The 17,960-nt window shown below is 56.5% G+C and overlaps 7 protein-coding genes across 7 annotated transcripts; 2 read left to right on the forward strand and 5 right to left on the reverse strand.

Moving 5' to 3' along the window:
* Window positions 1–626: 626 nt before the first annotated feature.
* On the forward strand, window positions 627–1,818 carry L226DRAFT_219877 (uncharacterized protein). Its single transcript, XM_067672991.1, has 3 exons — window positions 627–1,328; window positions 1,391–1,489; window positions 1,555–1,818. The coding sequence occupies exons 1-3, from the start codon at window positions 903–905 to the stop codon at window positions 1,693–1,695; spliced, it is 666 nt and encodes a 221-aa protein (XP_067531345.1). The 5' UTR covers window positions 627–902; the 3' UTR covers window positions 1,696–1,818.
* Window positions 1,644–5,179, reverse strand: L226DRAFT_513970 (SPOC domain-like protein). Its single transcript, XM_067678392.1, has 13 exons — window positions 5,008–5,179; window positions 4,803–4,958; window positions 4,698–4,752; window positions 4,515–4,646; window positions 4,292–4,463; window positions 4,181–4,241; window positions 3,316–4,128; window positions 3,083–3,261; window positions 2,813–3,033; window positions 2,199–2,752; window positions 2,105–2,130; window positions 1,883–2,045; window positions 1,644–1,818 (listed from the first exon to the last, which is right to left on the reverse strand). Exons 1-13 carry the CDS (start codon window positions 5,026–5,028, stop codon window positions 1,804–1,806), a joined length of 2,568 nt encoding a protein of 855 aa, XP_067531346.1. The 5' UTR covers window positions 5,029–5,179; the 3' UTR covers window positions 1,644–1,803.
* Window positions 5,180–5,343: 164 nt separating this feature from the next.
* Window positions 5,344–11,230, forward strand: L226DRAFT_615902 (uncharacterized protein). Its single transcript, XM_067686839.1, has 10 exons — window positions 5,344–5,526; window positions 5,608–5,704; window positions 6,394–8,021; window positions 8,078–8,375; window positions 8,425–8,863; window positions 8,929–9,124; window positions 9,181–9,404; window positions 9,464–10,028; window positions 10,083–10,358; window positions 10,415–11,230. Exons 1-10 carry the CDS (start codon window positions 5,398–5,400, stop codon window positions 10,964–10,966), a joined length of 4,404 nt encoding a protein of 1,467 aa, XP_067531347.1. The 5' UTR covers window positions 5,344–5,397; the 3' UTR covers window positions 10,967–11,230.
* On the reverse strand, window positions 11,042–11,854 carry L226DRAFT_219913 (uncharacterized protein). The gene is made up of 2 exons (XM_067672993.1): window positions 11,765–11,854; window positions 11,042–11,664 (listed from the first exon to the last, which is right to left on the reverse strand). The coding sequence occupies exon 2, from the start codon at window positions 11,529–11,531 to the stop codon at window positions 11,118–11,120; it is 414 nt and encodes a 137-aa protein (XP_067531348.1). The 5' UTR covers window positions 11,532–11,664; window positions 11,765–11,854; the 3' UTR covers window positions 11,042–11,117.
* L226DRAFT_574443 (uncharacterized protein) lies at window positions 11,638–13,810 on the reverse strand (the record flags this gene model as incomplete). Its single annotated transcript, XM_067685044.1, has 7 exons — window positions 11,638–12,160; window positions 12,216–12,465; window positions 12,526–13,044; window positions 13,100–13,251; window positions 13,305–13,414; window positions 13,474–13,531; window positions 13,689–13,810. 7 exons carry the CDS (start codon window positions 13,808–13,810, stop codon window positions 11,638–11,640), a joined length of 1,734 nt encoding a protein of 577 aa, XP_067531349.1.
* A 567-nt stretch (window positions 13,811–14,377) lies between these two features.
* Window positions 14,378–15,608, reverse strand: L226DRAFT_219902 (uncharacterized protein). Its single transcript, XM_067672992.1, has 5 exons — window positions 15,367–15,608; window positions 15,151–15,299; window positions 14,840–15,092; window positions 14,497–14,770; window positions 14,378–14,437 (listed from the first exon to the last, which is right to left on the reverse strand). The coding sequence occupies exons 1-4, from the start codon at window positions 15,451–15,453 to the stop codon at window positions 14,567–14,569; spliced, it is 693 nt and encodes a 230-aa protein (XP_067531350.1). The 5' UTR covers window positions 15,454–15,608; the 3' UTR covers window positions 14,378–14,437; window positions 14,497–14,566.
* Window positions 15,609–16,514: 906 nt separating this feature from the next.
* Window positions 16,515–17,741, reverse strand: L226DRAFT_615904 (uncharacterized protein). The gene is made up of 7 exons (XM_067686840.1): window positions 17,508–17,741; window positions 17,376–17,447; window positions 17,194–17,328; window positions 17,008–17,137; window positions 16,800–16,946; window positions 16,703–16,735; window positions 16,515–16,643 (listed from the first exon to the last, which is right to left on the reverse strand). Exons 1-7 carry the CDS (start codon window positions 17,682–17,684, stop codon window positions 16,570–16,572), a joined length of 768 nt encoding a protein of 255 aa, XP_067531351.1. The 5' UTR covers window positions 17,685–17,741; the 3' UTR covers window positions 16,515–16,569.
* Window positions 17,742–17,960: the final 219 nt, after the last annotated feature.

Here is a 17,960-nt window from a genome sequence, read left to right on the forward strand (position 1 = left end):
GCATTTAGTCAGGAGAATGCGTGCGAGTAGCGGCAGAGTCGGACCCGAAGTCGTGCAAGGAGCTCACTATCGCTGACCTCAAAGTCTTCCCTCGACATATCGTAAGCAATCGGCCTTGTTTTCTGTGCGGACAAAGCTGACCGTAAGCATTGGCATTGCAGGCGGAAGACGGGTGTCTCTACCCGGTGCTGACGAAGGTATCGCCGCGGGTCGTGACATATATCCACAGCAGTCGACTGCAGGCGGTGGAGAGGCGGTGGTAACGGACCTTGTTCTTCTTCCTGGACTTCTCTTTTACTCGCTTTACCGCATTCTACCGTAGTTTGTGCTTCGTGACTCAATGTTGTATTACCTATTGAACTTTTTTCTCACTCACCACACGGACAATGTCGCTGAGCCTCTTTATGTGTCGAGTGCATGACAAAGCGGCGCCTTTTGTCCTTACTGACTTGGGCCGGAAAGCTAAAGCTTGAGGGTTCTTGTTCGCATGGAGACGGTACCGTTGCAATCAAAGCGCATATCGTCTGTTGTTCTTCAGGAGGAGTCTTATACTACAACCGTCCACCGGAATCCTCTCCTGCTAGACCTGTCCGTCTCTATCCCGCTTTCCTCCGACTGTCCCAAGTGAACTCCTCGAGGTCTTACCCAGCGCAACACGAATAGAAGCACCGTAACACAGCAATATCACTTTACCTGCTGGTCAGCAGGTGGAACACAATCTCATTAGCAAGTGAATACAGATACACTGCAATACAGTTTCGTTGCGCCTCCGGACTTGGATCAAGCAGAATCATCACATAACTGCCTCAAACTCGAATCCGCGTAGAACTCCATTCCCGCTTCACATTCTCACCCACCTACGCCCATAATCAGGGTGGTTGGAAGTCAACAAGTCCACGCGAATGCCAGAAGAACATGCCTGCATTCCCGAAAAGCGTCCGTTCTTGGTGTCGATGCGGACCAATCCCGTTGGCGGCCCTGACAATGCACAAATATCGAAGCTGCGCCCAAGACGCATGCGTGCCAGTGCCCCCAGTGCGGAACTCGAACTCGGAGAACAGAGCGGCCACATCGCCGCCACTCAGGCCGGCGCGGGGACAGATCAGGCTCAAATTTCTCCGACTAGTACTAGTACTCGGACAGACATCGCATGCGCAGAAGAGAGGGCTGAGCAAGAGGACCGAAAGCGAGTCCTAGTCGAACCGCCACTGAACGCCGTCAATATTCGTGCGCATGAGCATGAGCATGGGAGAGAATTCGAAGCCAAGCACAGGCCCGCGTCCAGCGTCACCGTGGTGCAGCGCTATGTGTGGCGACTCAGGTTCAAGGTGGGCAGCTGCTACTCGAGCCGCGTCGGTATCAGACAGACGCTTATTCAGGCTATGTGCAGTCCGGAGACCGGGTGATCGTCTGCGTTCGCGAATGCGGGCGCTCGACCTGGAGGCATGGGTTCGTCGCGAACATGAAGAATATGCCACCCATCTCCACGGTATGTATAGTCATGATCGTCGTGCAAGTCGTGCTCATGAATTCTGATATATGTTGCTCGGACAGGGCGGTGGGCAGTATGCGTACCCGGTGGTGTACCAGAAGAGCCCTCGTGCTGTGGGGTACTTCAAGGTGTCCCGAGGGGAAATTTTCTACGACGCGGTGCTGTCCTCCGGAATGGATATCGACCCCTACGGACTCGACTAGAAACGTTGCAAGCGTGGAGACGTCATGCACATAGATTACCTGAAGATTATGCTATACAGAACATTGTCCTTTGTATATTAGTACATGGCCATGAAAGACAATCAGCCGTTACTCCTGTATGAACTAGAGCAATAGCAGCGAGTTAGCATCATGAACGTATATGCATCAACGTCAATGACGAACGTACCTTCGCAGCCTCGCTCTCGGAGATGTCAGACTTCCCGCCTTGCCTGGATGCTTCGGTATCGGAGATGTAGCTCAGCGGACGGCCGATGCCGCGGACCTTGTCCCAGAACGCCTTGTTCCCCGGCTTCTGCTCCATGCAAGTATCACGCAGCTCACGGATAAACCTATGTCAAAACCTTTCAGTCCAACCGCCAGCAGTACAAGAGAGTATAAGCACACGTACGTGTTCCACGCATCGATCTCGTCCTCCTGCAGTGCGGTAGCACCATTATCAGTCATGGCAGCACACTGCACCAGAGCAAAAAGAACAAACAAACCTGGAGCGCGACCTTCCTCAGCTCATGCATACACTCAAGCATCTCATCAAACCGCCTCGACGCGAACGGCCTCGAGATCACGTCCTTGATGACGAACGCCAGGTCCTCGACCGCCTTCGTGACCACATCCCCGCGCGAGATGTTCTTCCGGAAGTCCTCAAGCGGGAACGACGCCCCGACGATCCTGCCTGGGGCGCGCCTCCGGTCGATAACCTCGTCGGGCGACATCGAGCGCGCAGGTGTCGGCAGCGGGGCCGCACGGTCCTTCCGAGGGGCGTTCAGGAGGAGGTCCTCGTCCTCTTCGTCCTCGGGCTCTGTCGCACTGCTGTCGTCGTCGCCGTCCTGAGCAGCCTTCTTCTTCTGCGCCAGGGACCCGGCAGACTGCGACTGCGGCTGCGACTGTGACGGTGCAAAGGACTTGCCTTGTGTGAGGCGCTGTGATTGCGAGGGGCCGGGGCGTGCGGAACCCTTCTGGTCGAGGAGCAGCATGTCTTCGTCTTCGTCGGGTGCGCGGACGTGGTCGTCTTTGCGCACACGGACGACCTTCTTGGGCACTTCACGCGGCGCGGTTGAGCGGCGGGCGGAGAGAACGGGACGGGGACGGGAGGACGTACCTTCGCGGACGTTGAACGTCTTCTTGCATTCTTCGATGGCCTCACGGGCGCGTTTGAGGACACGTCGTGGGGGCTCGAAGTACTTGAGGAGCTCGGGGTGGGGAGGCGGGACGGGGTGTGTGTTGAGGTCGCGGACTACTGCCCCGTGGAAGAGGGCTTGCTTGGTGCGGTGGATGGCGGGGTTGTAGGATAGACGGGTGTCGAACCATGGCTCGCGATTCCTGTAGGATCTGTCAGATACCTGCTGAGGCCTTTGAGTAGGAAAATTACCCTTCCTCATCTTTCTCGCCCGCATCCGAGAGGTCCATGGCGTCGACGAACTCTTCCATGGCGTTCAGTTGCTCCTTCGTCGGTAGGTAGGGGTGGTCGGTCACAATTTCGCCCTTCTTGTTGACCAGTGTCTCAAGCGAGGCAAATGGGAAGTTTCGGACGTCCTCCGCGAAGGGCATCTGAGACAGTTGTGAGATATTCGAGAAAAGCAAATTGCCAAAGACTAAGCCCACCTGTACCCAGAGGAAGCAGTCAACATCCTTGAATACCGTCGGATATAGCACGCCCATCTTCGGATCCATGTTGTCTCTGCTGACCCACCTCGAGATAGCAATCACGCCCTTCTCGTACATCGCCTGCACGATACTGGAAAGCGCGACTTGCGACATGGGGTTCGCAGGGTCAGCCCAGACGTAGTATACCTCGCCCATCGACAGCTCCCGCCGGAAGTTCTTGCGGTTGAAGAACCCGCAGATGTCCATGCCCTTGCGCGTCTGGAGTTTCGGGAACCCGCCTTCGGGAGCGGGGGCAAAGGACGCGCCGTACTTGTACCCGCGCACGAGCTCCTCTTTCTCGACCTTGGTGTAGTGCTTCTCCGCTTCTTCCTTGGCTCGCTGGCGTTCTTCCTCGTCGTCTGTACCGTCGCCGTCAACACTGGGAGCGCGTTCCTCTTTGTTCTTGTCCGAGTCAATGTAGTACTCCGTGCGCATGCGCAGCTGCGCGAACGTCAGCTTTTCCTCGTCCACATCCATCTTCGCCATCTTCGCCGCCTCTGCCTTCTCCTTTTCCGTCAGCTGGCGGCGCGCAAACCGCTTCCAGCTTTTGGGCCGGGCGAGGGCAGTGCATTTGCTAGTCTTCACGACCAACTCGATAGCTTCCTCGTCACGCGTCTGTGTGTCGCCGAGGCGGAGGATTGTGGGCATCATGGTGGACTTGACCGTGCGGACATCCGGGCGAGAGATCTCTTGAAGTGCGAAGTCACAGTTACCGACTACCCCATTTTCAAGTAGGGAAGTAAAGGTATGGTAGAATTCCTCGTTCTCTTTCTGTGGTTTACTGTGTCAGAGATGTGCCTTGGAGTATATGACAGGGCAGTACCTTGATATTACTCTTGTTCTCCTCGTGGAAGGGCAGCTCTTCGTCATCGAAGTCGACGCCACTGTTTGCTGTTAGAGTGGACCACAGGACAAGAACGCGTAGAGAGCTTACACGACTGCTAAACTGATGTCAAGCTCGTTCATCTTCTTCGCGGTTGCCTCCCAATCCTCGACTTCCATGGGGTTCTCGCCGTCGGTGAGCAAGACCATCTTCCGCGTCCAAGTCTTCTTGTTCCCGAGGAACCTGTCCTGCGTCTCGATACCCACGATGAGAGCATCGATGGCTGGGCGGCATGGTCAGTGGGATGACAACCGACAAGTACTCCGACGCTTACGTTCGCCGTGCACTGTAGAGGGCACGAGCTTGGCAAGTTTGGCAAGCGTGCCGGCGTTGGGCTGGGCTATTGGTATATACTCCACGACATTCTCATATCCACCGTGTTGCTCATTGATGACGTTCTTGGTTTCTGTGCAGAATCAGTGAACACGATACCAAGGGACAACGTAAGGAAGCGTACCGTCACTTCCGAAGACGATTACGCCACACTTGTCGGTCTTTCTGCCGTTGAAGATCTAGCCACATATTGAGAGATAAAATCAAGCATTCGGGTAGAATTACACACCATTTCTTGAATCTTGAGCATCACATACTGCAAGGCCCACTCGAGGTTAGTCATTTCAATGACTTCGGGGTCCCTGCCATTCGTTCCTGGTAGCTCGACTTCACGCGTTTTGCCCATGGACGGGGACGTGTCCACCAGGAACATAGTCACTGTATACTTGCGGGGTGTAAGCCTTGTTTCCTATGGAAGTATGAGGTGCACTCACTCCTGCACGTTCCGCTGGCATGATGTTCTTGGAGCAGTCTAGGCTCAGGAACTAGACGACAGTTGCACGTCCAAACGTAATTTGAAATAAAGTGCTTCCGTATTCAACCCAAAGTTATAGCGTAACTGGTAGGAAGAGCGATGCGAGACACACAGCACTCGGCGGTGGTGGTTGCAGAAGAAGCGTATATGAGTCGCGTCGTCGCGCGTCGGGAGCGCGACGCGTTTGAGCCACGTGACGTGTGTATTGTCGGAGCTTGAAATTGTTTGTCAGCGAGGCAGTGCGGGGAGGGCTGGTTGTTTTGGGCGTCGATTCTGGCCGACAACTGCAGTTCACTCACGAGATCTGCGCGACGCGGTATCCTCTCGCGTCGCCGCCGTCTACCCCGCAATGGCCGCACCCAACATCGCCCCCAATCCTCAGTCTCTCCCGCACCCCCAGTTTTCCAATGCCCCCGCACAACAACACCCCAACATGAACAGCCTCGACGTCCGCTCGCGCATGCAGCAGCTCATCCAGGTACGAGACCCTACTCGCTGCCACTCTCAAGCTCCGTACATCTCCTCATGTCCTTGCTCACCTCGCTCCTCACCCTCACAGCGCGCGAACATGCTTCGTGCAAGCGGCGCCACACCCCAGACCTCGGACGAGCTCGCGAAGATCTACAGGATCATAACAGAGTTCCAGCGGCAGCAAAGTGAGTATCCATGTCTGCATGTACTTCTTCCTCGTCTATGCTTCTTCTTCCTTCGCGTTCCTCCGTTCTTTCTCTTTCTCCCCCACTTTCTTATCAAGAACCTTGTCCCTATCTTGTGGTTACGTGGTTTGCTTGAATACACGTCGTGCGCGCTCGGGGGCGATAGGTCAAGTAAGGCATTACCAGTGCCCATCCCGCGTCCGTGTAGGCCTTGCTGCGTTGCTCCAACCATCTGCAATGATACAGCGTCGCATCTCTGCCCTTTTTCATGCACGTAGTGCCGGTCGTACGCCGCCGCGGCGTCGTGCCAACTACCAGACGACTTCATCCATGCCTCCCTCTTCTCTTCGTCTCTCACCTCGGGAGGCATGCTAGGGTCCTTTTACTTGAAGCACGCCTTGGATATGATGCCGGTGCTTGCTCCTGTCGAGGGGAGGCTGGAGGCTGCCTGGTTGTGGGGCCAACCAGACACTCTTCAGCCTTGACCTATAGTCTGCCTTTTGTGCAAGGGCACAGAATACTCGCGCAACAGGCACCCTCCAGCAGTCAGCGGTGACAGCAAGAGGTCATGAGGTTTTCGTCTTCACAATCTTATGCTGTTTTTTCGATACTTGCACTCGACTTCATTCCTTTTCATATATTGCTGGCTCGATTTGTCTTGACTACCTTCATACTGACATCTTAACCAGAAGAGCAAGCCGCCGGGGTTGACCACTCGCATCAAGGGCTCAATGGCCAGTCCTCGATGACACCCATGACGAACGGTGTACCAGCAGCGAACGGCAGTGCGCTGACGTCCGGGCCAGTACCTAACCAACCATATCCCCCGGCACCGAACACTCCCGTATCCTTCACCTCCGACCAGATTAATGCCCTCCGTGCACAGATCCATGCTTTCAAGCTCATCTCGCGCGGTCTCCCCGTTCCTGACACCATCCAGCAGGCGATTCGCGTACCTAATCAGGCAGTCCCCGACCTGCAGACGCTCCTCCACGGTAACGACGTGAACGGGCGGGTCGTTGATAGCGCGGTCAAGATCCATAAGAGCACGAATGGGACGCCGGTCAATGGCGTTGAGCACCCAGCGACGGAGGCCACACCGGCGCCGGAGACAGTCAAGGAGGAGGAGATCGTAGATATGCCTATCGACGCTGACAAGGTGCCGAAAGGACCGTTCCTCGAGGACAACGTCGACTCCGGAATCTACCCATACAACGCGTACCTCCACCCCTTCTCACATCTCAAGCGCGACCCGAACGTGAACCCTGCTATGTGGGCAACACGGATGCAGCGGCTGATCATCCCGTCGATCATGCCCGTTGGTCTCGACCCACACCAAGTGCTCGAGGAGCGGAACGCGTACATTGACTCGCGCATCGACCAGCGTATGCGAGAGCTCGAGGCCATGCCGGCGATGATGGGCGACGGCGGGCTTGACAACATGGTCGTAGACGAGGCTGACAAGGACAAGGAGAACGTGACGGAGCCGTCGCTGGAGCTCATGCATCCAGGCGTGAACACGCACGGCAAGCTCTGCGCCCTCATTGAGCTCAAGTCCCTGCGGGTGCTCGACAAGCAGCGTGCCATGCGTGCGTCTGTGTCGGAGCGCCTCATGCACGGGACTCTCCTCCCCCTCAACCGGACAGACTTCAGGAGGACACGGAAGGTGCAGCTCCGTGATATCCGCGCGACGGAGGCCGCGGAGCGCAAGCAGCGGGCAGACCGCGAGCGTCGGGCAAAGCAGAAGCACATCGAGCAGCTCGGCGTCATCTGCAACCACGGCCGGGACATCATCGCCCTCGGACGTTCCGCGCAGGACCGCATCTCCCGCCTCGGCAAGGCCGTGCTGTCCTTCCACGCGCACACCGAGAAGGAGGAGCAGAAGCGCATCGAGCGGCTCGCGAAGGAGCGTCTCAAGGCGCTCAAGAACGACGACGAGGAGGCGTACATGAAGCTCATCGACACGGCGAAGGACACGCGCATCACGCACCTGCTCAAGCAGACGGACGCGTACCTCGACTCGCTCGCGCAGGCGGTCGTCGAGCAGCAGCGTGCGGAGGGCCACGATCCGACGATGGTGTTTGACACGGAGGAGGGCCCCGTGAGCGAGGCAACGTTCGGCGCGAAGGCGTTCAGCATGGAGGAGGAGAAGGGCAAGCTCGACTACTACGCCGTCGCGCATCGCATCAAGGAGAGGATCACGCAGCAGCCGTCGATCCTGGTCGGTGGTACGCTCAAGGAGTACCAGCTCAAGGGTCTCCAGTGGATGGTCAGCTTGTACAACAACAAGCTCAACGGTATCCTCGCCGACGAGATGGTATGTTCCTGACCGTGCTGTTCGTGTGTGAGCGTACTAATGAATGTCGTCGACAGGGTCTCGGCAAGACCATCCAGACAATCTCGCTTATCACGTTCCTGATCGAGTCCAAGAAGCAACGCGGTCCTTACCTTGTCATCGTGCCGCTCTCGACGATGACGAACTGGTCGGGCGAGTTTGCGAAGTGGGCGCCTAGTGTGAACATGATCTCTTACAAGGGCAACCCGACGCAGCGCAAAGTGCTGCAGTCGGAGCTCCGCACGAACAACTTCCAGGTCGTGCTCACGACATACGAGTACATCATCAAGGATCGTAACCACCTGAGCAGGATTAAGTGGATCTACATGATTATCGGTACGTGTCTTTGCTTTCGTACAAGGTCCTTATACTTATGGCCGTCTAGATGAGGGTCACCGTATGAAGAACACGCAGAGTAAACTCGCGCAGACGCTCACGCAGTACTACCACTCCCGCTACCGTCTCATCCTCACCGGAACGCCGCTGCAGAACAACCTTCCCGAGCTGTGGGCATTGCTCAACTTCGCGCTGCCCAAGGTCTTCAACTCGGTCAAGTCGTTTGACGAGTGGTTCAACACGCCATTCGCGAACTCGGGCACGGGCGATAAGATTGAGCTGAACGAAGAAGAGGCGCTGCTCATCATCCGCCGCCTGCATAAAGTGCTCCGGCCGTTCCTGCTCCGTCGTCTGAAGAAGGACGTCGAGTCGGAGCTGCCGGACAAGGTCGAGAAGGTCATCAAGATTCGCATGAGTGCCCTTCAGTCGCAGCTGTACAAGCAGATGAAGAAGTACAAGATGATTGCCGATGGCAAGGACTCGAAGGGGTGCGTTGGTTTTCTTTTCTCCTTTGTTCTCTTGTGGCTTATTGATATTGATGAATACGCTGCAGCAAACCGGGTGGTGTGAAGGGTTTGAGCAACGAGCTCATGCAGCTCCGAAAGATCTGTCAGCACCCGTTCTTGTTCGAGAGCGTCGAGGACAATGTCAACCCGGGCTCCATGATCGACGACAAGCTCATCCGAAGCTCGGGCAAGATCGAGCTGCTCTCTCGCATTCTTCCGAAGTTCTTCGCAACTGGTCACAGAGTAAGCGTTCTTGTGGTGTATACTCGGAATGTACGCTGACATGCACATGGTGATAGGTCCTCATCTTCTTCCAGATGACGAAGGTCATGGATATCATGGAGGATTTCCTCAAGATGATGGGCTGGAAGTACCTCCGTCTCGACGGTGGAACGAAGACCGAGGATCGTGCGGGCCATGTCCAGCTCTTCAACGCTCCAAACTCGGAGTACAAGGTCTTCATCCTCTCCACCCGTGCTGGTGGTCTCGGTCTCAACCTGCAGACTGCTGATACGGTCATCATGTGAGCTTTACTGTTACAGTCATGTCTCATGCCTAGTACTAATGCACCATGTTATCTAGCTTCGACAGTGACTGGAACCCTCACGCCGATCTCCAGGCACAGGATCGTGCGCATCGTATCGGTCAGACCAAGGTCGTTCGCATTCTGCGGTTCATCACCGAGAAGAGTGTCGAGGAAGCCATGTTCGCGCGTGCGCGGTACAAGCTCGACATCGACGACAAGGTCATCCAGGCTGGTCGTTTCGACAACAAGTCGACCCAGGAGGAACAGGAAGAATTCCTGCGCTCCATCCTCGAGGCCGACCAGGAGGAGGAGAACGAGGAGGCCGGTGACATGAACGACGACGAGATCAACGAGATCATCGCTCGGTCGGACGAAGAGCAAGTGATCTTCCATGAGATCGACCTCCAGCGCGAGCGCACTGCCCTCGAGAACTGGCGGCGCGCAGGCAACCGCGGCAAGCCTCCGCCGCCGCTTATGCAGCTCGAGGAGCTGCCCGAGTGCTACCGCTTGGATGAGCCGTTCGCGGAGCCCGACGCCATCGACGAGATGGAGGGCCGTGGACACCGTCGGCGCACCGTCGTCAACTACAACGACGGCCTCAGCGATGACCAGTGGGCAATGGTGAGTGGTCCCTCTGTTCCATCGTGGAGATCCCGGCTGAGACCCCGTTCGAAGGCGTTGGAAGAGGGCGAGGACATCCAGGAGCTCTCCGCGCGCGCTCTAGAGAAGAAGGAGCGCCGTGCGCAGAGCAAACTGGTCAGGGAAGTCGAGTCCAACGGTTCGCCGGCACCTGAGATCGACACGCCGCGTGGTCGTAAGAGCAAGAAGGGCAAGTCGAAAATGCCGGAGTTCGACGCTATCCCGGTGAGCGGCAAGCGCAAGCGTGGAGGCGGCAAGTCCACCTCTATGACGCCTTCGATCATCGAAGATGAAGATGACGACCGTGACACGGTGAGTATCAGCGTTTTGCAGTGTTGTAGTTACGAAGTATTGAACCGTCCTTGTAGAAACGCCGTAAGACGAAGCAGCCTGAGCTGCCACCGCCTCTGAAGGAGAAGATGAAGAAGTCCCTGAATGACGTCCACAAGGCCGTTCTCAACCTCGAGGACGAGACTGGACGGAAGCGCAGCGACCTCTTCAGGGAGCTGCCAGACCGGCGGGAGTACCCCGACTACTACCAGCTCATCCAGCACCCGATCGCACTGTCGACGATCCGGAAGCGCATCAGCTCGCACTACTACAAGAACGTACTCGACTTCCGGGAAGACATGCGCCTCATGTTCAGCAACGCGCGCACGTACAACCAGGAGGGCTCGTGGGTGTACGTCGACGCCGACGAGATGGAGAAGGCGTTCAACAACGCGTTCGCTAAGGTCATCGTCGGCAGCGACCTCCCTGGTGCGCCCTCCAGCACGGGTGGCGCGGGTGGCTCCTCGGCCGGGTACGACTCGGCGTTGACCCCGATGGACGAGGACGACCGTCCGGCGCCGCGGGGAAAGAGCAGTCGTAAGCAGGTTATCAGCGACGACGAGTATATGACGCAGAGCGACGAGGAGTAGTAGATTTGTCTGCGCTCTGTCTGTGCTCTCTGTTCGTCTGGGGCTTGCGAGTGTGAGGATTGTGTGTCGGATGCTATCGTGCCATGGGTCGCTTTCTGGACTTATCGCTAGTACTGGCTTTGATTTGTTTCTGTAGTAATATCTGTGTAGTTCATAGTGTCATGTAATCCTCATTGCGAATTATCCGCGATATTTCTGATGCACGTTGGTGTAGAGTAGTCGTCAGTGTGCTTTGGGAATAGAAGGCTGGACATCTTGCGAACGATACCGGATGGAGGACTATCCGTTGTGAGCTAGGGAACTCACTTGAGGTGCGGCCATGGCCTGTTTGCACCTTCCGTGCCAACCCGTTCAGCAAGCATGATGAGCTTCCATAAGTATAACGGCAGTAGTAATGTAGTGAAGGTCCATAACCTTGTCCGTTCAAATGTTGATGAGTGAATCTAGTCCATATGACACGCAAAAAGAGCGACAGCGAGGAGAGCACGAGAGAGCATGCGTGTACCAATCGTATATGAGACATTGCAAAGCGAACTATTGGATACATGACATGCTCCCCGACCATAGATGCAGAGTTTTCCTCCGACGCACTAAATAAACCGTTCCCAGGAACTGCGAGCAAGAAGATCCGTATGTACACGAAGACTCTACTCTGCCTTCGAACCCACCCCTCACTGACTAGGCCCCGCGAACGACGTCTGGTTGTTCGGGCTCACCGGCGCACTCGGTGTGCCGTTCGTTGTCATCATCGTATCCTGCCGGTAGCCTGCCTTTTCCCTCGGATAGGTCCGCGTCGGCGACGACACGCCGCTCTCGCTCGCCTCCTCATACGACGGCGGGAGCTGGCCGGGGTCCTGGTTCAGGAGGGGGACATTCGGCGACACAGGGGGCGTCGTGTAACCCGACACGGCATAGGACACCGGGCGCACGTCAGGGGAGGGAGCCCCAAACGTGTATGGCTGCACCGTGCTGGCGACCTTGTGCTCCTCCTCGAGCTCGGCGGCGCGCTTGAAGAAGGAGTTGTCTTGGCGGCGCCGGATAAAGTAGAAGGCGAGGAGGCCGAGGCCGACGACGCCTGCGACACCGCCGACTGTACCGCCTACGATGGCCCCTATGTCGCGAGACTTGGTGGAGGATACGCTGCGGGGCGCGAACGCGAGCGCTGCATCGCCGTCCTTAGGGATGTTGAAGATGCTGTGCGCAGCGGGTTAGTTCCGGGCGGGTTGCGCCAAGGGGATACACGGCTTACACGTAGAGCTGGGAAAGCCAGTTCTGGCCAAAGATGTACTGCGTGACTGCGGAGTCCGTGAAGCCCTCGATGAGACTGATGCACGTTCCGTCGCCCTGGTTGACAATGATAAGGGACTGGTCGACGGTGAACTGCTGGCCGTTGATGGCGACAGTGAACTGCACGTTCGTGTTGCAAGGGACCTCCCAGGAGACTGTTTGACCAGAGATCGTCGACTTAGACACTTGGTTTGAGCCAGGGATGGCGTCATCTACCGATAGGAGGAGCGTCAGCGTCAGGGATGCGCAGCATCGTCCCCGAGAAGACCTACGGATAAGGCGTGCCTGAGAGCCTGGCATGTAGATGCCCGAATAGTAGGGGTCGATGTTGACCAGGATGCCATCACCGTTCGCGACGTTGTTGCTACCGATCTTTGCTGACCAGCCGTCCAGCTTGACAGTAAGGTCGGGTTGCTCGTTGCCAGTGAGATATCCGCTAGATATGCCGCTCTGCACTGTCGTCCACTGCATCTTGTCCTGCTGGTATGCGGACGTATCTGGCTGCAGCCAGTGAATCGTTCCAACGTTGGAGTCGGCCAGAGACTTAGCGCCAGGAGGGATGGTGAGCGAGCTACCATTCCCCGGGATCACCGGAGAAGGCTTCAGGGCCATGCCAAAGGTGAAGTTCGTGGCCTCGGGATTTCTGATATAGTACTGTCCATAGATACCATCGTCGAAGGTGGCAGGGAAGCCTGCGGCCGTAGTTGGCTTCTTGAGCGTACCCAGGCCGAGGAGGCCCGAGACACCATTCTCGAACGGCGACCCCTGGGTCTGGTTGTCCATGAGGACAACTATACAGAATGGTTAGGAGGTTCTTCGACCAGCAGGGGGTGCTGCCGTTCTTACTTGTCTGGTTAGTATACGCCCACGGAGTGCCCTGGTTCGTTGATAGTGAACAGTTCTCCTTCATGAGCGAACCGCTGAAGTTCCCTCCACCGAGAGCCATTGCAGGCGATCCATTGAGGCTCTTCGCGTTCGGAGAGAGGGAGATGTCGTAACTGTGTAGTTTCGGTCTCTTGATTCTCGCTAACAGAGCAAGGCTCGCACTCACGTTGCCGTGTCGGTGAAGTCACTGGAGCCCTTGTTGGCTACGGATGAGTATCCCAGACTGGTCGTGAGCGTAAAGTTGAAGTGTTGGACCGTCCCAACGCCTTGAGTACCCTAGGTACCGAGCGGGGTGAGGACCGGGGGAGAACGGGGTGTCAAATCCGGCGACGTACCATGCCCACACCCAGGATCGGCCGACCTCCAGCACCCAGGAGAACAGGCACATCGAGCCTTGATGGAGGTATGAACGCCGCAGAGGCGTATGACGCGCATAGGGAGAATACGAGAGAGGACTTCGTGAACATTATGGGCTCTATCTTTCAGCGTTACTACCTTCCGCCACGGTTGTCAGCATGCAGCTCTCTTGCTCAGCAAGTCCAGTACTCACAATAAACGTTCCTCGGCAACAGGTTGGCCTGCGGGGAGCGGGGAAAGAGGAGAAGGGTCCTCCTGAAGGTGGAGGTTGGCGAAGGGGAAGGAGAAGAAGCTCGGGGCAAGCGGGGGCGCCATGCTGGATATAAGGCGGGGGATCTGGATCACAACAAGTTCTCGCAACGCGCATCCCGCACCTGCCGCTCGCCAACCTTCCATCTCCAGGACCCCGAAACCCCTCGGTCTTGTTAGCGCGTACTCAAATTCAAGATCTGCGATGCACGATCAGTTTAACCTTGCCGCGTGCTACTTACCGCTTCTATCTTGTCGATGTCTTGTGTGTGCTTTTGTGTGCTATTGTCTTTCGCCTGACGATGGATGCATCGATGAGCAGACGACTTGGACGGTGCACGACATGCATGCACATGGATCAGGGCGCGGGCGGCTGCCGGGACCCCGGGCGCGGGGTCTGAGCGCCTTCGGAGGCACCGCCCAAGTTGCCTCACTCACGCCTCGTAAGTGACCTCAACTAGTGCCAACCAGCCCCCCGATCGCGCCCAATTGCAAGGCTGTTCTATTCTCCAACGTCAGCATGTTTGCAAAAAGCTCGAACCCATCACACTCACCGCGCCGACTACGGGATATCAGTAACTAGTCGTACCCGCATTGACTCTTCCGAGTATCAGGATCGTCGGTTTGGACGAGTACGATATATGAAACCCGTCGCGAATAGTAGTTGGCCGCAGTTCGGACGGCGACAGCAGTCTGCAGAGGATCTCTGAATAATCAATATTGACCGGTGATGGACGGCAACAGGCACGGACCGGAAGGAATGCACGACGTGAGGACGCCATCATTGTCGGCGAGTCCGGAGGTTTCGATGGCTGCGCAGTGTCAGACAAAATCCAACAGCGCACCTTGGTATGTAGAGTTCTGTTGCATTCGTGAGAAACCAATGAAGGATCTCGCCAAGCAACACACTCCCGACTCCGGAGGGGCTTCGGAGCTCATGCTGTGCAGACTTTGCCCGGATGGGGATGGGGTGGTACAGCTTGCGGTTCCGATGCGTCGTAGCGAAGGGTTCAGGAACGCCTCACACTGTACATGGGGGAGGCAATGATGGGATCTTTGCATTCAATCATCCCGAAGGGCTCGAACCAAACGTACAAGCTGACCGATGGTTTCGCGGCACTGTGCAAGGGCAGTTTCGGGCATGCAAGGCATAACATCGATGTCGGTGAAGGTCATGGGTCCTTGTTGGTCCACCGACTGGCCATGTGTGTATGTACATGCGCTCTTGCCATCTTGGGCGGTACCGCGATCGAGTCTCTTGGTGCGTGGCAACGGGAGACCTCGTACGAGAGATGCATAGTGACGCACGCCGCTACTTGCTGAAGCGACGCTGAAGGTGCAGATCACCCTAGAATGGAAATTCATGACAACTATGCGCTTACAGGACAGGTGAAACCTGAGCTTACTTCTGTGTGGTGAGCGTTCCTGTTGGCGTGGATTCCAAAGGTGGTCGCAGAAACTGAAGAGCTTGAAGGACAGTGTTGCGTAGTGCAGCGGGGAGCCGCAGGGGCGCGTTCGGGCAGTTGATACGAGACCGGTGGGAACAGGGTGCTCTCTGAAAAGTCGCAAGTCAGCCTGATAACATGTGAAGTCAAGGCACACCACAAGGCCTAGGGACGGACCATGGACGTCTGGACTATCGCCTCCGAAGGAACACACTTGCAATCCCACTGGGTGACCACCCGAGCTGGTAACATCCAGTCGTTCATCAAGCTGGGGAGCAGGTCCTTGCTCAGCGCTCAGCTTTGCCTCAGTGACACACCTGAACAGAACAGAAGCCACAGCGCACACCGCCTTGTCGCAGACTCGTGCCACGGCTGCACCACAAAAACCATCATGCGGTATGTGAGCTTAGAGCCAACTCTGACTGCGGCGGCGCACAGGGGCAGATATGACATCCCACTACCGGAATCTCGAGAACAGAACAGTGGTGATGTTGACGGAACCGGAGCCAATACAGCAGTTGCAAGGCTGCCGCTCAACCTACGCTGCGCATACGGCGAGGACCCAGGGGACCGCGCGTACATGCATCGTGGGGATATGTGCTTGACAGCTGAGATGTGCCCGCGATTGATCCATCGCTCCGTGGCAGGGGGCGTCTTCTCGTCGGCCGAGTGCTGACATCATGACGCGTCCGTATGAGGCGCCAGCCATGTACTGTACCGATCATAACGACTTGCAATGCGCTCGTTAGGATTGATCCATGAGCTCGTGGCGGAAATGGCAGTCTGAAGCATGAGAGTGGTGAGCTTCGAATGGATGAGCAACAACTCACTAGTGCGTTCCATCACAGGTGAAGATTCGTATGCGCGCGTGAAGAGTAATGGTTCGGCGAGTATGGAGCACATTACGATACCCCTGCGTGAGGTTTTCTCGTGCGGGGGTCTGGACTGTATCGTCGGGACACCGCCGACGCCCGCGCCCATGGCAGGACCTTGGCGAGCTTGCAACACCGCATTGCTAAAGGGTGGCATGTTGTCCGATCGACGCATGCCCTCATGTTTGAGAGGAGATCCAGCGCATGCAAATATTGGAGCGGCATGTACCCTTTCGGTGGTCATCGCATCAAGCGGTGGCGCCAAGCTGCGCTGACTGCGAGCATATAAGTCAGCTTCGGGCGGAAGGACGGAAGGAGTTGACATGGGTACTTGCAGCCGGTTGCCAGGCATGGCACCATTGGTCAGACGACGTACTGCTTCAGAAAACATATTGAGTGGCCATACTTGACTCGTTCACGTCACTTTGCGAACCAGGTTGTGTCAAGCATGCAGAGGGGGGAGACGATCAATGTGGAAATGAGCATGTAACACGCGGAGCCTCAACAACTATGCACTAGTCTCGACCTTCGGTCGCCTTTCTAGCACTCTATCAACGATCCCGAACTGCAATGCTTCATCGGCTAGTCATTCAATGGGTCAGCAAAGGCGTAGTTGCGTATCGCAGGTTTCAGACTCTTACCAGTCATGAAGTAATCGCGCTCCAGCGCTGTCTCTGTTGACATTCATTGGCATTGGCATTCGCATACAAGTCCGTTGAAATGGACAATGGGACTTACCGAATCGGCTCATACCGTCTTCTACTGACTCGCCTTCTCGGGCGCAGTGCTTTTGGTAGATGCGGGTGAGCACTTCGCGCACCCGGAGAATCTCCTTGGCATGGATAGCGATGTCGGAGGCTTGTCCGGACGCTCCACCGGAGGGTTCTACGAGAGCGGGATGAGCTGAGCATGCAACGTTGACTTCTCTCCAGAACGTAGTGCTTACGATGAATCATGATGCTCGAATGCGGCAGAGCGTGGCGCTTGCCTTTCTCTCCGGCAGCGAGCAGTAACGAGCCCATGGAGCATGCTTGGCCGACGCAGTATGTGTGTATGGGCGAAGACACGTATTGCATCTACGTCTACATTGGTCAAAGTCGAAGGTAGCAGGAGCGTGCATGTTGAGACTCACTGTATCGTAGATGGCCAGGCCAGCGGTCACGCTACCGCCAGGGGAGTTGATGTAGACATGAATGGGTTTGGCCGTTTCTTCGGCTTCTAAGAAAAGCAGTTGAGCAACGATGAGCGCAGAGTCCGTATCTCTGATCTGCTCCGTATGAGATGGGGTCATGCCACGAGTGTATTGACACTCACCGGTCCGTACAGCATGATTACTCGTTCTCGCAGCAAACGAGAGAAGATATCATAACTGCGCTCTCCCCGACCCTATAAACGCAATCCAGCTCCAGCACCGTTCCACACAAGTGCCACAAGTATATTACTCACCGTCTGTTCGATGACTATAGGGACCAGATTGGCAGTTACAGGGTGTGCGTGTCCCATTCCGCTCCAGTCGGCCGCCAACGGATGTATCCGACGAGCATGTTGAGTTATTGGAGCTGTTCGTTGCTTGAGACACGAAGCAAGACGTTTGGAGATGGAATACCGCAGCGCGAAGGACATGGTAGCCAAGGCCGAAGATGAGTTCACCGTTGCTCGCTGTGAGTGTCGCTGAGGTTGTCGGTTACGGTACTCGGCGCGAAGACAATAGACGCCTACATACGTGCCACGTTCACGTGATGCACGCGTTTGCGCGCTACTCAACCGGGGTCACGAACTCTTGCGTCGACCACCACCGCGGTCTCTCGTCTCGGCCCCGAGGGCCTGTATCTGCTGTGTATTCTTGCTTTTTACGACTGTACAACGCTGCTCGATAACGCCACGCTATGACATACCGCC

This window comes from Lentinus tigrinus, assembly GCF_003813185.1.
Source record: "Lentinus tigrinus ALCF2SS1-7 unplaced genomic scaffold L226scaffold_34, whole genome shotgun sequence".
NCBI classification, from domain to species: domain Eukaryota; kingdom Fungi; phylum Basidiomycota; class Agaricomycetes; order Polyporales; family Polyporaceae; genus Lentinus; species Lentinus tigrinus.

What these genes read in the sequence shown, in the direction of transcription:
- L226DRAFT_615904 (XM_067686840.1), bottom strand. Translation starts at nt 17,684, where the DNA reads ATGTCCTTCGCGCTGCGGTATTCCATCTCCAAACGTCTTGCTTCGTGT. An exon ending in CTATAGTCATCGAACAGACG is followed by an intron (nt 17,448 to 17,507) that starts GTGAGTAATATA and finishes TTGCGTTTATAG; the next exon opens with GGTCGGGGAGAGCGCAGTTA. An exon ending in AGACGGTATGAGCCGATTCG is followed by an intron (nt 16,736 to 16,799) that starts GTAAGTCCCATT and finishes GAATGTCAACAG; the next exon opens with AGACAGCGCTGGAGCGCGAT.
- L226DRAFT_219877 (XM_067672991.1), top strand. Translation starts at nt 903, where the DNA reads ATGCCAGAAGAACATGCCTGCATTCCCGAAAAGCGTCCGTTCTTGGTG. An exon ending in TGTGGCGACTCAGGTTCAAG is followed by an intron (nt 1,329 to 1,390) that starts GTGGGCAGCTGC and finishes GGCTATGTGCAG; the next exon opens with TCCGGAGACCGGGTGATCGT. An exon ending in ATATGCCACCCATCTCCACG is followed by an intron (nt 1,490 to 1,554) that starts GTATGTATAGTC and finishes TTGCTCGGACAG; the next exon opens with GGCGGTGGGCAGTATGCGTA.
- L226DRAFT_615902 (XM_067686839.1), top strand. Translation starts at nt 5,398, where the DNA reads ATGGCCGCACCCAACATCGCCCCCAATCCTCAGTCTCTCCCGCACCCC. An exon ending in ACTGCTGATACGGTCATCAT is followed by an intron (nt 9,405 to 9,463) that starts GTGAGCTTTACT and finishes CATGTTATCTAG; the next exon opens with CTTCGACAGTGACTGGAACC. An exon ending in AAGATGACGACCGTGACACG is followed by an intron (nt 10,359 to 10,414) that starts GTGAGTATCAGC and finishes CCGTCCTTGTAG; the next exon opens with AAACGCCGTAAGACGAAGCA.
- L226DRAFT_219913 (XM_067672993.1), bottom strand. Translation starts at nt 11,531, where the DNA reads ATGGTCGGGGAGCATGTCATGTATCCAATAGTTCGCTTTGCAATGTCT.
- L226DRAFT_219902 (XM_067672992.1), bottom strand. Translation starts at nt 15,453, where the DNA reads ATGAACGACTGGATGTTACCAGCTCGGGTGGTCACCCAGTGGGATTGC. An exon ending in GGAACGCTCACCACACAGAA is followed by an intron (nt 15,093 to 15,150) that starts GTAAGCTCAGGT and finishes TTTCCATTCTAG; the next exon opens with GGTGATCTGCACCTTCAGCG. An exon ending in GCGAAACCATCGGTCAGCTT is followed by an intron (nt 14,771 to 14,839) that starts GTACGTTTGGTT and finishes CCCCATGTACAG; the next exon opens with TGTGAGGCGTTCCTGAACCC.
- L226DRAFT_513970 (XM_067678392.1), bottom strand. Translation starts at nt 5,028, where the DNA reads ATGCCAGCGGAACGTGCAGGA. An exon ending in TGCTCAAGATTCAAGAAATG is followed by an intron (nt 4,753 to 4,802) that starts GTGTGTAATTCT and finishes ATATGTGGCTAG; the next exon opens with ATCTTCAACGGCAGAAAGAC. An exon ending in GACGTTCAACGTCCGCGAAG is followed by an intron (nt 2,753 to 2,812) that starts GTACGTCCTCCC and finishes CGCCGCGTGAAG; the next exon opens with TGCCCAAGAAGGTCGTCCGT.